Consider the following 17,660-nt stretch of genomic DNA (forward strand, 5'->3'; position numbering starts at 1 on the left):
TATAAATTTTGCTGGCTTAATTTTAGTCCACGTTCTAAATACGGTACATATGAACAAGGTTAGTCTAACTTTTCAGATCCAAGATACTTCATCTCCGGGCTTGCTAAGCTCATGTCCACTCCTATTCTTGCTTTCCAGTTGAGTTGCAGTGATACCCATTAAAATTGTTCTCTTCATAGACCCTTGACAGCCAAAGATTATTTTTCACTCTAAATGCTACCTTTAGAAACTCTGTAACTAGATATTTTCCTAAAGCCTCCAGTCCATGAGGAGTAACTTCTTAGAGGTCTCTCAATTAATGTTGTCTCATTATTTCTTAATCTGAGAGGTAATTCACATTTTCCAGGATTCTTTCATCATCTCTCTTTCTTGTTACACTTCAGGTGGCATCAAGTATGGATGCTTCCTCCAAATGTCTATCTTTGGTCATAAACTTTCCTCTGTGCTTCCTACCTACCTGTCTCTAGGCAACAAATGTGCTGCACCAGCTGAGCTTGTCACCAGCCTTCACACAAAATACATCCAAAATTGCATTCATCTTCTTCACCTCAGGTTCCTGAGTTGGTGGCGCTTTGATACTTAGAAAATGCTTCTTTGTTTCTCAACTGCCACTAAGGTGTGAACATTTTCCTTTCTCCCTCCCTCCCTCTTTATTTCCTCCCTCCCTCCCTTCCTTTCTTCCCTCCCTCATTTTGGTTTCTCCTCTTTATACTTACTATTGCTTATCTGGTTCTGCCCTTTACTTTTCTCATCAAGATTGTCATGGTATAACCTGCTAATGGCCTCTAGTCTTCTCCCTCTTAAATCTGCCTCTAAACCAGTGGCTTTCAAATATTTTTGACCAAGATCCATGATAAGAAATACATTTTACATCACAACAGGGACACACAAACACACACAGAGCTAGACAGACAGCACAATTAATTTATTTCTCTCTCCTCTTCCTAGGTACATTTCTATTCATGGATAGATATAGATATACCTGGGTATATAACAGGATCAAAATTTTCACAGAGTAAAACTTTCCAGTATTTCATAAACTCTGATATTTTCTATTGTATTTCTATTCTATTGATATAAGTTAAACATAATGCTGGTCACAATCCATTAAACTGATTTCAGAACCCAGTAATAAGATAGAACCCAGAGATTGAGCACTGTTTTTGTTCTCTACATACACTAGAGTGATGTAGCAAAAATAAATAAATATGTAATTGACACCATCATTCCCCACAGTAATGCTTTTGGGAGGCCGCTTGTTATTTACTGAATAATGTCCAAGATCTTGACAAGGTATGCATGGACCCCTGGCAACCTGCTAGCTCTTCTAGGTTTATTTCTCCCTATTCTGCCCTGCACTTTCTTCCATAGGAACATTCTACGCATTCCTATATTACCCTGGAGTTTTCTCTTTCTAGTTCCTTCACACCCTTATCCCCCTGGCTGTTTTCTCCCAAAATCAGCACTTGGATCATAGCAAATAAAATGTCTGCTATAAGAACAGTATAGTTATATTATAGATGTAACTGAAGAAAGGATAAAGAGCTGTAAGATTGAAATCTTATACTTCCTTGTAGCTCCTGTAGTAGTAACCAGCATAGTGTTGATAAAGTAGTAACTATTCAATATTTTTTTCACTGATTCTCAAGCAATCCTTCTTTTTTTTTTTTTCACATCATTACTTCCCTATCCAAGAACCCACTTATTGCCTTAAATACCAATTCCGATTTCCTCTGCCTGGTTTTTAAGACCATCCAGCATATGGCTCCATCTCTCCACCTTTATTTCACAATAACGCCTTCCTCTGGCCTGCCCATCTCTTAGCTGTCCTTATTAGGTTTCATGCATCTTTCCTCAAGTTTTCCATCCTGTTAGCAATGTTTATCTCCAATATCATACTCATTTTCTGTCCCCTCTTCCCACCCGCTTTTCCATTCAGTTATTTATTTATTTATTATTATTATTATTTTGTGGTACGCGGGCCTCTCACTGTTGCGGCCTCTCCCGTTGCGGAGCACAGGCTCCGGACGCGCAGGCTCAGCGGCCATGGCTCACGGGCCCAGCCGCTCCGTGGCACGTGGGATCCTCCCGGACCAGGGCATGAACCCGTGTCCCCTGCACCGGCCGGCGGACTCTCAACCACTGCGCCACCAGGGAAGCCCCCAGTTATTTATTTTTGAGGTTCATTCAAACCTTTAAATTCACCACAAATCCTCTCAACATTTCTGTGAGTATTTTATGCATTTTTATCTTTAATAGAGAATAATAATAGTTCCCAACTCACTGGGTTACTGTGAGAATTCGAGGTGTTAGTATAGATAAAGTGCCTGCCACCGAGTTCATGCTCATGTGTATCACAAACTCCATCAAACATTCCTATCCTAAAGCTCTGCTCTACACGGCCATTGCACATCACTGAACACTTGATAGATTTCTAATTTCCTTACAGTTATAGAACTTTTCTCTAAAGCTTGAATCTAAGTTCCTTGAGAACCAAATCCCTGTCGTATAATGTGATCTTACCCCAACATCACCCAACAAGTTGACAGAAAGTAGTGAGAAAGTTGTCACTTAATAATTTGTGGTTGATTTCTTAGCAAAACGTATCCCACAAAATCAATGATCAATTACTCATAGATTAGCAGCATAATTTGAATCATCATCATCATATCCCAAAGCAAGTACTCCAGAAGTTATTTCTGGATATAAAATATATTTTGGTGGCGGCCTTCAAGTATATATGAATCCAGTGTTCTCAGTACTCATAACAATTCATTCAAAATAATGAAACCATACTGAGACAGTGTAATGAAAATTTGGTTCCCCTTTTTTATTACACCCTGCCTATCTACATCCTGTTCTCTGACAGAAACAGAATCATCTCTCAGGTGGAAAGAAAGTCTTCTCTATTTTAGTGAATGTCAAATGAGGCAACCGAAGTGTTAAACTAGATGATTAAATAAAAGTTTTCCCCTAACTTTCTTCTAGATCATCTGAATCAAAAGAGTAACCACAACCTTACTCTGTTCTACATTCCTGTGAACAAATTTAAGTGGACCTCATCTGCTCATTACATGCAGAGTCTGTTTGAACATCACCCTGTGTTGTGTATGAAAGCTGGAAAGGGGTAGGGGAAAGAGAGAGAGGATTGCTGTTTTAAACTTTATCTGGCTTTGGAAGCCTTGCAAGAAATTTAGAAAGTTGGATAGTGGAAGAAATGTTGGGCAACATTATCCAATATTTGGATACGAGTCGTCTTTTTTTTTTAATGTGTGTGAACCTCCACATGGAATCATCAAATTGAATTACAGTTTAGGGTTGTGTAAGACTTCAGTGAGTGAGTTGGTTGAGTTCTGATTCACAACAATGTAAACAGAGTTAACAGCATTTAAAAATAGCCTAAGGTTGGGCTTCCCTGGTGGTGCAGTGGTTGAGAGTCCGCCGGCCGGTGCAGGGCAGACGGGTTCGTGCCCCGGTCCGGGAAGATCCCACATGCCGCGGAGCGGCTGGGCCCGTGAGCCATGGCCGCTGAGCCTGCGCGTCCGGAGCCTGTGCTCCGCAACGGGAGAGGCCGCAACAGTGAGAGGACCGCGTACCGCAAAAAAAAAAAAAAAAAAAAAAAAAAAAAAAAATACCCTAAGGTTAACTGTCATTTGAATCCAACCCCTAACGATGACCCGTAAACTATGAAAATGAACCTGCTCACTGAAAAGATCTTGCTCGGCTTCCTGTAGATTAGTAACTCATTTTTTGTGAGGTCATCACTAATGAAATGAATTTAGAGACACATACTAACTAACCACTGACTGGTGTTTAGTATCAACCTATTTATTAGTGTTAACAGAAAAGTAGTCATTGAGTTAATTTGCTTTTTAAGTGAGTATGAGAAGATTGTTTTAAATGTAAATTTCCAAAGAGTACGTTTTCACGACAGTGACATTCACATTTTTCTTGATGCTTTGTAATAGCTTTAGAATGTTTAGATATTACTTCTCTTAATTCCCTTCAAAAAAGCACACATGGGTTAACATCTATTGTAGGTAATTTTAAAGGAGAAGGATCTTCTGTGTGAGCAGTTCTCAACTGTTTTAGCTGCTCTGGGAACTTAAAAATGCCAGAACCCCAAGCATGGTCATTGCCTGAACCTCAGACAATTGTATAAGACTTTCTGAGGGTGGGTTTGGGCACCCCTGTGTGTGTGTGTGTGTGTGTGTGTGTATGTATGTTTAATAGCTCCCGTAGGTGACTGTAATTATGTCAAGAATCTAAAGACCTAAATAGACATTTCTCCAAAGAAGATATACAGATTGCCTACAGACACATGAAAGAATGCTCAACATCATTAATCATTAGAGAAATGCAAATCAGAACTACAATGAGATATCATCTCACACCAGTCAAAATGGCCATCATCAAAAAATCTAGAAACAATAAATGCTGGAGAGGGTGTGGAGAAAAGGACCCCTCTTGCACTGTTGGTGGGAATGTAAATTGATACAGCCACTGTGGAGAACAGTATGGAGGTTCCTTAAAAAACTAAAAATAGAATTACCATATGACTCCACAATCCCACTACTGGGCATATACCCTGAGAAAGCCATAATTCAAAAAGAGTCATGTACCAAATGTTCATTGCAGCTCTATTTACAATAGCCAGGATATGGAAGTAACCTAAGTGTCCATCGACAGATGAATGGATAAAGAAGATGTGGCACATATATACAATGGAATATTACTCAGCCACAAAAAGAAACGAAATTGAGTTATTTGTAGTGAGGTGGATGGACCTAGAGTCTGTCATACAGAGAAAGTCAGAAAGAGAAAAACAAATACCGTATGCTAACCCATATACATGGAATCTAAAAAAAAAAAAAAAAAAAAAGGTCATAAAGAACCTAGGGGCAAGACGGGAATAAAGATGCAGACCTACTAGAGAATGGACTTGAGCATACGGGGAGGGGGGAGGGTAAGCTGGGACAAAGTGAGAGAGATAGCTAGTGGGAAGCAGCCGCATAGCACAGGGAGATCAGCTCGGTGCTTTGTGATCACCTGGAGGGGTGGGATTTGGCGGGGGGAGGAGACGCAAGAGGGAGGGGATATGGGGACATATGTATATGTATAACTGATTCACTTTGTTATAAAGCAGAAACTGACACATTATTGTAAAGCAATTATACTCCAATAAAGATGTTAAAACAAAACAAAACAAAACAGTGTAACACAATGACAACTTGAACATGGATTTAGAGTTCCTCATGTTTCCCAACAAGCAGTCCTTTGTGAAAGCACCTTGTGGTTGGCCATTAGTTCTTACCATTCCTGCTTAACAGTGTTCTAAGAGGTTCAGAAAGTTGCTCAGAGTCACACAGCAGTTAGGTACCAGAAGCAGTATCCAATACAGATAATCTGACTCCAAATTCAGTGCTTTGTCCATCAGAGCTCTGGATCCTTGTGGCCACCTAGGGTTATGTGAGCTAGATACATTGAAGTGCTTACTCCTAATTTGCCAGATGGGCAATGGCAGGTGTTTACAAACCTACCAGTGGTGTGGCATAAATCTCTGCTATTCAGAGTAGTCCCTGGACCAGCGGCATGGACGTCATTTGGGAGCTTATTTGAAATGAGGCATCTGGATGCTCTACCACAGACCACGTGCATTTTTAACAATATTCCTATACAACTTTTATAAACTTTAAAGTATGAAAAGCAAGAGTGTAAAGAATTCCAGATGTGAAACCAGGGCACCTGAATTTGACCTCAGCCCTTCCACAAACTAGCTGGGGCACTTTAAGTTTTTTTAACTTCTCAGAGCATCAGTTTTTTGTTTTTGTTTTTTTATCTGTGAAATGGGAATGATAATATCTGTCTTTGAGGGTTGTTTTGATGATTATCTAAATAAATGGGCCTGGACCCCCAGCAGTAGTTTAAGAAATGCATACTGAATCTCTCTGCAAATCCACAGATGTGTAAAAAGACAGCTCAGGCATTCAGCGAATTTGGTGAACTCTTGATTCCCTGATTATGTTGGACTAGGAACTATCAGTGTTAGAATCCATTTAAATTAAGCTTTCTGGGATGTCCATATTTTCATGCCCTAGAGATTTGCTACAGAATTATTCTCAGCAGAGCAATTATAGGTGAGGCTGCCCTATAATGAGATATCTTTGCTACTTCATTAAATAAACCCCCTTGCATGGGCTCCAAAATGGACCTGCCTCATACCAAATTCCATTACACTGGAAGTAATCGCATAAGAAGGCCCTGGAGCGGGTTCAGTGGTCCTGGATACCTAATGTTTACCATAAAGGGAATGTGTTCTAGAACAGTGGTTCCCAAAAGCTGGTTCTCAGACCAATACTTTACTGATCCAAGGGGCAATGAAAAAAAAAAACAATTTAGTCAACTTTTCATAAAATTGAATTATAATCTATTTTAAAAATATCCTTCATTCTGAGCGTATGCCCTTTTTTGAGAGTATGCCCTTTCTATTTTCTATCTTTTTGGTGTTCAACTGCTCCATATTTTAATTAAATAATGATGATAATTGATGGTAATTTTTGCAATGTTCTTGTACAATACCAATACAAGGTCAATCCTCTCCCCCCTCCAACTTTTAACAAGAGTTGTAAGGTCCTTGAAATCCCCCAATTCTGAACAATCGTTATAGAAAAAATTGCTTAAAAGGAAATTCTTTCCTATGAAATTAGCAAGGGGCAGAGAGCATTTTCCATTGGGGACCAAACTGCACAGTTTTAATTGGAGGGCAAATTTGTCTAGTGTCAGCATCTCACAGAGTGTAATGCTCCTCAAACTCCTGTGTGTACCAGGACCATTTGGGATCTGTTAAAATGCAGATTCTGATTCTGCAGGTCTGGCACAGTCCAAAGTTCTGTAATTCCAGCAAACTCTCACTTCGAGTAGCAAAGGCATAGTGGTTAAGGTGGTGAGCTCTGAACCAGATCACCTTGGTTCAACTACTCCTGTTACTACCACTGCTAGCTGTTGATCCTTGAGCAAGTTACTTAACCTACCTATCCCTTAGTTTTCTCATTAGCAGCAGAAGAATAATAGTCCCATCTCACATTTTTATTGTGAAAGTGAAATGGAATATTGAACGTAAATATTCCCAGAATGTAAAATACAGTACCTGACACATAGAAAGAGCTCCATAAATGTGAGTTATTACTCTAACTTCACAGATCAGTGACTGGAGCACCAAGATATTAAAAAAGAAAAATATTAGCACCTCAAGGTGGAACCCTCAAGGGGTTCCTACATGATGAAATTGGAAGAATTGAAAGTTCCATTTGGTGAGGGATAAGTTGTGGTCTGACTTCTTTGGCTGGTGCAGTGGGATTGTTTGAAGCTGTGAATCTTAAAGGGTGGGTATAGATCTGTTCTAATTCAAAAGGTGGAAGCCTCTCAATTACTAAGATCCTATAAGTAAGGTTGAAATTATGGTATGGTTTAGGTTGCGTGCCACAAAATTATTAGAACCTTTGCTAACTTATAAATGACAAGAAAAATACCATTAGTACATTCCCAGACTTTAAGTTTTCCTATAGGTTTTTATTAATAATTATTCTTTTCCCCATGAAAGTACAGCTAGAATGTTTATTAATTAATCTCTTCTTACTTTTTGTTGACAGCCAAGCAATTTATTGGAAATAGTGTGTATTGCCTAATATGCCTCATTGGCCCATGAGGCCAATGTCTTATATTTATTTATTTATTTTTTATAGAATCCCTACTATTTTAATAGGGGGTGAATTTATATAGTTGTTCTTTAAAAATTATAGGTAATAGCATCTAGGTATAAAACTGTGGTTTAATATGAATTTATGGTTTTTATCTTCAGTTTGTACCTTTTGCCCATCTGGTATGATTTCCGCTGTGATTTCAAACACAAGAGCAAGTGATGACTGATTTTTTTAAATTAATTTATTTTGGCTGCATTGGGGCTTCATTGCTGCACGCGGGCTTTCTCTAGTTGCAGCGAGCGGGGGTTACTCTTCGTTGTGGTGCGTGGGCTTCTCATTGTGTTGGCTTCTCTTGTTGCGGAGCATGGGCTCTAGGCACGCGGGCTTCAGTAGTTGTGGCACGCGGGCTCAGTAGTTGTGGCTTGTGGGCTCTAGAGCGCAGGCTCAGTAGTTGTGGCACACAGGGTTACTTGCTCCGCGGCATGTGGGATCTTCCTGGACCAGGGCTCGAACCCGTGTCCCCTGCACTGGCAGGTGGATTCTTAACCACTGCGCCACCAGGGAAGTCTGATGACTGATTTTAACAAGGATTGACGAGTTAGTCACAGAGCCAAGGACTAATCTAACCTACTTAACTGGTTCAACTTTACATAGTAAAAAGGAAGCACAGAAAAATTATTTCATCAAGCACATTTAAGTTAATGCCTCCTGTGTTCTAAAATCCTAAATGATTAAAGTTGACTGCTTTTGGGAAGCTAAACTGTTATCTTCTGAATCACTGCATATCATTTTTATCTTTTTCATTTATAAAATATCAGAAATTTACCTGTCTAGTTTGTGACCATGTTATAGAAACAAAAGGAGTTAATACTTTGTCAAGAGCACAAGGAAACTAATGTTTAAGCAGAACATTCTAATGCGTTGATTAGATAAGTTGGAAATTATTGTGTCTATTAATAAATATTCACAAATTTCTAGGGCCTTTCCCCAGTTTTTACTTTCTGTTTCTTTTTTTGTGGTCTTACCTTTAACCACAACCAGTCTTCTGTATATTTCTACAGCTGACTCTGTACCACTCAGTTGCCAAGCATTTTATATGCCTCACAATGCCTCCCATGTAATACTCACTCCATGGGAGAGTTGCTAGTTATCCTTCCATAGCCATACCCATTCTCCCCTTCTTCTTCAGTAATAGGAATAAGAAAAATACGATTAGCACATTCCCAGACCTTTAAGTTTTCCTATAGGTCTTTATTTTTAATTTTTTTTCCTATAGGTCTTTATTAATAATTATTGTTTTCCCCATGAAAGTACAGCTAGAATGTTAGTGACCATGAATGTTAGGGCCATCGGGAATAAAGACCGTATTTTTCAGCCTCCCTTGTAGCTTTGTGCAGTCACATGACCAAATTCGGGTCAATGAAAAAAAAAATGGAAATGGTGTGTGCAACTTCCCATCAAGTGTGCTTGGAAGGACGCAGGGTGACTCTTTCCTTCCTTTTGCCCTCTTATGGCTGGTTAGAAGGTGGGCGTGATGACACCAACAGGAGCTGGCATTTTGGATTAAGAGGTCACAGTCACACGTTAAGGAACAAAATAGAATCTGGTACCTGATGGTCATGTCATACCATACCGGCGCTTGACTACCTAACATTTATACGAAAACAAACAAACAAAAACTTCTCTCTTGCTTTAGACACAGGTATTTTGGGTTTCTGTCACTTGCAGCCAAATCTAATCCTAACTTCACACACTGAAATATTCATTGTTGCATTTGTCTTTCAGGTGTGATCCTTATCATTATGCCTTGGTCTCTGTCATCCATCTTATCTTACTCAGTCATGTTAGGACCTAAGGAAAAGCAAGAGATGCATTAAGTAATACCTGAGAACACTTAATACTGAAGAAGTTAAATTCAAGAGAAGTTAAATTCAGGAGAGGAAAGAGTTAAAGAGGTTAAAAATCTTTTCTATTCGCAGTAACTTTGGTTTATTAAGAGACATTCTAGGTAAGATTTCAAAAGTTAACTCCCAAGGTAATTAGACAAAAGCTAGGCCAGCTGTCTAAGCTAACTTTTGGTCTCAAAATAATTACTTTTGTTAATTACCAGTAATTTGTGTCATTATCCAACACTTTCCTGAAAACCCTTGAGGGAGGGGGAGGAGGCAGAGAGAGGGAGAGAGGGAGAGAGGGAGGGAGAGAGGGAGAGAGGGAGAGAGAGAGGGAGAGAGGGAGAGAGGGAAAGGGAATGGGAAAGGGAATGGGAGAGGGAATGGGAGAGAGAGAGGATGTGCACAGCAGAGTCAGAACACAAGCATTTTCCAGTACAGTTGCAGTACAGATCTTGGGGTCGTTAAAACCTGATTCAAATTTTACACTTTTGCACACTGGGTTTTATGGGAAAAACGGATATTTTCTTCCAGTTACTGCAAATATCTTTTACTTCTACATAGGCTTAACTTGAATTTTATGTTCTTTCTTATTTTATGCCTTTTTTTCCCATTGCCAAAATGATTCTTTTCCTTTATCTATAAAATTACACCTTTAGGGCTTCCCTGGTGGCGCAGTGGTTGAGAGTCCGCCTGCCGATGCAGGGGATACGGGTTCGTGCCCCGGTCCGGGAAGATCCCACATGCCGCGGAGCGGCTGGGCCCATGAGCCACGGCCACTGAGCCTGCGCGTCTGGAGCCTGTGCTCCGCAACGGGAGAGGCCACAGCAGTGAGAGGCCCGCGTACCGCAAAAAAAAAAAAATCACCTGTAGCCCTGCATACCCGCCCCACCCACCACCACCAAATTTCAGCTGAAAATAGCCCTAGCAGAAGTGCCCACGGTTCTTCCTGGAGTCTTTACTTAGCTTCCTTTTCCCAGTCAGTGGCTTCTGGTCATTAGCTCAAAGAACAGCAGAGGGTTCTCAGTGGTTTGTGGATAACTTAATTTGGGGGCACTTTTTACATAGTTCAGAAGTTTACATAGTGCATCACTCTTTGCCTCTTTGTGTAAATGACCCTTTATAAGGACATATATTTATAGATGCATCTAGTTGTGCACTGTCTCACCACTTCATGTCTCTTTGGGCCTCCTTTTTTGTGCCTAGAATTTCTTTTTAAATAGTTAGTGGCACCATTGTCTAGTATTGTCCATTAATAATTCATTGTAGATGTAGTCATTTTTAACCTGCAAGTAACAGTGTAAATAATACTTTTTAAATATCCATCACAAACATCTCACATCTGACTCCTGCCCATGCCCCAGGTTTCATGGTGGATCAGTCACTCCTTTATGCCATCTCTATTTAACTGTTTACTGCTTTCTCTCCCTCACCAATTGTTAGAGGGAGGCACCTTGTCTTAACTCATTTTGTAAATCTCAGCCACCAGGCATATATAAAATGCTTGAACTATTTTTTGTAGTTAATTAAATATGCAGTCACGAATGTTGCCAAGCCAACGGGAGTTCTAGTTACACACTTTGGTCCTTTTATAAGTTCAGTGGGTCATTAGATAGTGCAGTTTTCCCCATGACCTTTTTTGTGTTTTATTGGTGATTCTCACATTTATTTTAGCCCATGGGCTATTTCTTTATGCCAAGATATTGACCAACTTACCTGCTTGCAGAGAGAAAAATAATTATTCGTAAAGCTCAGTAGAATGGGAAGGGAAGGGAAGTTTGATGGTAAGGTAAAATGGTGTTGTTTTGTTTTTAATCAGTATTATACATAAATTATCAGCCCATGCTAAAAAGTAAGATGGTTATGTTTAATCATGAAGACTACATATCAAAAGGGGACAATTTGTATATTCATTAACTGCCTATTTCTAGAGAATCTATACTCTACCCATCACCACTGTACTAAAACTTTATGGTTTTTATAGGTATACATCTAAATTACAAAACCAACTGCATTTTAATATATGTTACCCACTGCAGAATTTGTTAGAGAAAATGCATGAGATGTGCTTTTGGGGTGATTTCTGTATGTCAAGTGCACACAAGCATATTAATTTGCAGGCACATCTTATTTATGTAAACTGAGAACTGCATAGTCTTGATATCATTCAATATTTTCACCCCATGATCACTGTTCATTACAGTATAATCAGAACTGCTCAATGTAATCACAACTTTCCCTTTCACAGCTTCCCATCACCAATCTATGTTTTTTTTAATCCCATACCTCCAGTGCTGTTCTGAAATGTCCTGCTGCCACGGCGTATTTCTTTTGTCTGTAGCAAGAGCTGGCACCCTTTAAGGTTACCTGAAGCCATTTGTCAATCTGAGGCAGAAAGGTGAAATTAGGTACACGGAAAGGGTCTACTACTATTTCAGCAGCTTGGCATGTTGGCCGATTCCCAGTGGACATGTAGGACTCTACAAACTCATAGCTCACGTCCTCTTCATTAACGTAGACCAACTTCACCTCCACATCCATGATATTCTTTAAGGGGATATGAGGCAGAGGCATGGTGATCAATGGGCTGTCAAGGTCTATTACTTTTGCCTCTTTCTTTCCAGCTGGCTTTTCTTCACCTTCTGCCTTCCGTTTAAAGGCCACTTTCTCTAAATCATTGCTTTGGTTTTTTTTGATGCTCTTTGCCATTTTTATTCTCTCAGCTGTGATTTCTACCTGTTTATCTCCACAGCTTTTCTTAATCTCTTGTGGCATTTCCAGGATGCTGGGTGGGTTTGCTAAGGTGGACATTTTCTTGTTTGTGTTTATCTTTGGAACAAGTTCATCAGGATAGAACCTATTTACTGTATTTTCTAAACTCCTACTGCTTCCTGAATCCATTGATTTCCCCCTGAAACACCTGTAGGGGTGAGAAGAAGACACATAATTACAACAAAATTTTGAAATTCCAGTGGCTTTAATTTAGTCAGACTATAGTCAAATTCATTGAAAACACTGTTTAATTCATTATAGGTATTTATCACCTTAAAGTAAAACTGTACGTACATCATCTGCTGACTGTTTTACTAGAGAAATATATGTTTCAGTCTCAGAATTCACCAAGAATTTGTTGAAAACACATTTAGACAATGTCTTTCAAAAATAACCATCTATAGCTGAACAACGTTGAATGAACATTTTTATGGGGTGCCCAAACTCATTGAATAGGAAAAGCTTATGCATAGCCACTGAGGACAAAAAAGGACCCCCCAAAAAATCTATCTCAATATTAATTTCTTCAGAAAGGCAGGTGGTCTAGAACTCATTATAAAATATACTGGTAACCTGCATAATAGACTTGTGAGTCTAAAGAAACCACAGCTGCTTCCTCTGAAAGGCTTCTAGAAATGTTATGACCACAATGTTTCCTCAATTTGTTTCTTCTATTAGGAATGGGAATCTCAAGTTTAAACAGCTTTAAAGGTAACTATTATTCAGAAAGAACTTGAAAGCAGAAGAACGTGGCCTTCACCTTCTCATTAAATATGGAGTCACATATTCATCTTCAGTCTACTCTATTCATATTTTTGTAGCAATGGTATCAATATTGTATTATATGAAGATGAGGCATTTTCCTAAATCACTTATGTTCAAAAAATATGACTAACAGTCTTTCGACTCAAAGGTTTCTGCATACAATTTCTGCTTCTAGATTAGTTTCAAAATATAAAATGTGTTAAGACCTAATAATGATGGAGTCAGTTTGGTTCCTATTTTTAAGACTCTTTCACCTATCATATCCTGTCCTGGAAACAACTCTGTAGGATAAATAGGAGTAAGGACCACATTTTTCAAAGAAACTAAGGAATAGAGAGGGTAATTTGCTTGTCAAAGTCACATTAGCAGAACCTGGATTGCTATTTCCTCCCTGGGACTTCTACTCACTAACTCCTAGTCTGGGGTACTTCCTCTAAAGCATGCTGTTCTTTAGGATAGCTAATAGGAAACTCACATCAGAACACAAGGAAAAGAGAAAATGCAAGAAAGAAGGGCTGAGTATTACAATAAGATAATAATGAGATAAAAGCTAACATTCTTGCTTCTTTTCATCTACTACAGGGACAGTGCCTGACTCAAGATAAAGTCTTGACTAGCTTGTCAAATCTTATGATTTTGTTAATGTTGTTGATTATTTTCATTTGTTTGCTTGAAAGACTGGTGTGCCCCAGAAAACCTTTAAAAGACCCTGAAATTTGACACAGTGATTCTTAAGGAAAGTACAGGAAGATACAAAACTGTATGTATGACTCTAACTTTTGAGGCACTTTCCTCCTCCCCACCACTGTACTTGTGTCATCAGAAAAAGGTTTAGGTCAAACGTGGACGTATCAAAACATCTACTATGATGATCCAAATTATCTCATATGAAAGATGGCATTCCCAATAATTTTAATAACAGCTGTCTTGGATGTTAATTAGCAAAAGTTGAATACTAGAAAAATATTTCCCCAGTGATTTATAATGATGTATTAGAGTTTTGTGTCTATGGGGGGGAAGACACCTAAAAGATTAAAAATTTTGCCAGTCTGTGTTATGCTCAATATTGAAGGAGATAGCCATGACTGGTCATCATGAGACCCATTACTGCAGCTTTACTTCAGGAAGGGTCCTGTTTTCTTTTCCTCTCTTGGATTCATTGCTGGCATCCAGTATATCTTTTGGGCCCCTAGTGTGGCTACTCAGGGTGGTGAGGAAAAAACTGTCTGCCATAAGTCTATCTTACGTTTGCCCTTTTATGCCGCATATGGTTTAGTTTGAGAAAAGTTAGCTTCAGTCCTTGAATTAAGATCTCCAGTGGATGGACACTTGAGATATACATTTATACTGATAAGTTTCAGTAGCAGAGATGCGGAAATGGAAGTAGCACAACTCCAGTGCCCCACATGCATTGTATGATTCTTTTAAGCGTTATGTGAAATTTTTAGTAAATTTATATACTGCAGTGTGGCTAAGTTCCAAATAAAGCTTGATACTTATGAATACTATAGAAATTATATTTGTGTTCCCCTCTTTGTCAAATACTATCTGTAATGCAAAAGAGATGTGAAGCACTGGAGACTTGTTTAAAGCTCAAAATATCTGATTTTAAGGATCTCTGATTCATATCTCTTCTTACAATCAGCTTTGAAAATACAAACAGGAAATGTCGGTGAGCTATTTCAAAATTTTCATAGTATCTCCCACGTATCTTTTCTAAACTCTCTCCCTACTTCAAGCAGCAGTAGCTAAAATGTGTCAGAATATCTGTAGTTGGTTGTAGTTAGTAACAGTTTTAACATCTATAGTAGCATTACTTCTCTCTTTCATATTTATTTCATATCTCTTGAACATATAAACTTATCTTTACAACCACTTCTTGTAGAAGGTAATTGTTTTTTTTTCCTCTCTCTCTCTCCCTCTTCCCCTCCACCTCCCTCCCTCCCTCCCTCTGCCTCTTTTCCTTCAAATTCCCCTAGTCCAATCTTCCTGTCAGTCGTCTGCACCCCCATCCCAACTTTGCACCTTTTTCTTTGCAAGAAAGAAAGTTTTATTGTTTTTAAGAAACAGGTTTCTGGGTATTTCTTCATTAGTCCTTAAACCTCTCTATAGAAATCATAATTTTGTTCTTCAGTGCAGTTTTTTACAAGAAACAATAATAGAGGGGGAAAAAGTTTACACTGTATATATAGCGCAATCAGAGGAAAAACATTTGTAACATTTTCAAGCATCTGGAAGAGCAAGTATTCCAAATTTGTCCAAGAAACATATAATTCAGGTCCCCACAAAAACCCAGAATAAATATCCTAATGTCAAAAAAAAAGGGTGTAAATGTACAGGCTGAAAAAGCATGGCCAAACCCAACCAATATTTTTCAGTGTTGTTCCAAACAGGGTGACGTCAGCTTCAGATTTAGAGCCTGTTCTTTATAAAAATTGTTGCATGTGTAACAGAAGAGTTATGAAACTGCTCACTTACCGCTTTTTAAAAAAAATATACAACTCTATTTAAATAATTTGGAATTTAAGGCCTTTCACCAGCTAGCTCAATGTGTGTTTCCAGATTTATTTAGCACACCTTCTGTAAACTGCTCTGAAGTCAAGGGGAACTTCTTGTTACTTCCAGAAAGATACTTATTTTCAGTCTGTCTGCTAAGAATTCGCCCTCTTCCTGTTCTCACCTCATTCTACCTGTCCAAACCTAGCCAGAAGTTATCCACCCCTCCCTCCTCAGAATACTGACGGCATTCATAGTCCTATTTTCTACATTGCAATTATGCACGAATGACTTATTTCTTCCACTAAGCTCCCTAAAAGTAGAAATGTGCTTTACGTATCTTGACATTTGTTCAATGCTTTGCATAGAGTAGAAATTCAATAGATGTTGATCAATATGGATGCTGTGAATCAGAGGCTAATTGAAACATTTTAAGAGAAACAAAATTGGATTTTTTTTTTAAGGTATGGTTTTGTAACTTTGTGAGAGGTGTTTCGCTAGATTTTGTTTGGTTTTGTTTTAAATTTGGTCCTGGGTAAAGTACATTTTCTTCTCCGATAGCTCAAGTGAATCACCTACCACTAGATTTAAACTATCAACCTCTTCATTTTTTTATTTTATTTTTTTAGTTGTCAAGTTGATTAACATGACATGAGTCAGTGTTCCTGAGGCACTGAGTTACACTTTAATCATTACTTCAATAAAAATACATTTAGAGAAAACTATCAGACAATCATTATGTATGTCAAAGAAGTATTCACTGATAACATTCTGTAAAAATGCCCATTCTTTCATTTAGAAGACTGTAAGATTGATTTCCTCATAGAGGCATGCCTTAAGAAAAGATCTCCAGCAAATATTGATATGAAACAGAACAATCTTGAAAGTTTTATAATAAATACACGTACTAGAAAAAAGGAGAGGTTAATGTTCAATCATTTCCAGGGGGTAACCGTTAAAAATGTTTTCAGTGGATTTTCAACACATCTATTTTTTTCTACAAGCATTTCATTAAGCATTCTGTTTTACGTGGGAGATTCTATCGCTTCATAGATACAATCAGTGGTTTACATGGCTATTAGTAAAACAAATTATTTATTAGCATTTTGATTGAAATAGGCAGCTCAAACATGGGTAATCCAGTAAAAGAGAACCCTTAAAAATTTGCTCTTTGAAACATTCAACATCACAGTTGCTATGGTTTTGTTTCTTAAAAAAAAAAAAAAGAAAAGATCTAATTTTAACTTGCTGTTAAATGTAACCAGAGAGACATCATAAGGAAAAACATCTTGCTTGTTAGTCCACTAGTACACCTTGATATTTTAAAAAACACACTACGAAAGATTTTTTTTTTGATCCAATAATTATTTATTGGACACCTACCAAGAGCAATGTACTGTGCTGTATGTTATAAAGGAAACTAAGGATGACCAAGACAGCGTTCTTGGCATTCTAGAGCTCATAGCTGGGAGTAAAGGTGTAGGATGGGGAGAGGGATGTACAGAGAAATAACTTTATACAGAGGAGACATTCTCTTACAAGACTGTGAACTGCTGGAGGGGCAGAAATGTATCACAGTCTTTTTTCTATACTGATGTTTAGTTCCTTCAGAGCCTGGGACATAGTAGGTCCTCAGTACACATTTGTTATTCATATGAGTGCATGGTTGGTGTGAGTAGTATGGTAGCAATAATGAACGTGCTTCTGTGGGAACATGGGACTGATGGAGTTTAAGAGATTCGCTTTTGAGAGGAGGAAGAATGAGAGGCATCCCTATACAGGCGATTTTTCTTCTCTTTTATCCAGGTAACCATAAGGAATAGTTCACCATTATCAGAAGGGAGAGTGAATTGGGCTCATGACGCTTATTAAGATATACAAAGTAAAACCTACTGTGTAGTGTTATATGAATAATAATAGCAGCCAACAGGTACTCCCAGTGTACAAAGTTATCTCACTGGACTATTCCCCTTGTTTCTCACAGCAACTCTTTTGCATAAATATTATTACCCTTATTTTACTAATGAGGAAAGCAAGA

General features: G+C 38.4%; 1 protein-coding gene across 1 annotated transcript in view; it reads right to left on the bottom strand.

Moving 5' to 3' along the window:
• SPATA16 (spermatogenesis associated 16) overlaps positions 1-12,490 on the bottom strand; it is a 222,107-nt gene extending 209,617 nt beyond the window's left edge. Inside the window, exon 1 of the mRNA XM_067737145.1 lies at positions 11,876-12,490. Within this exon, the coding sequence (XP_067593246.1) occupies positions 11,876-12,490 (615 nt within the window). The remainder of the gene's footprint in view (positions 1-11,875) is intronic.
• Positions 12,491-17,660: the final 5,170 nt, after the last annotated feature.

Source organism: Pseudorca crassidens, chromosome 5 (assembly GCF_039906515.1).
Source record: "Pseudorca crassidens isolate mPseCra1 chromosome 5, mPseCra1.hap1, whole genome shotgun sequence".
Taxonomy (NCBI): domain Eukaryota; kingdom Metazoa; phylum Chordata; class Mammalia; order Artiodactyla; family Delphinidae; genus Pseudorca; species Pseudorca crassidens.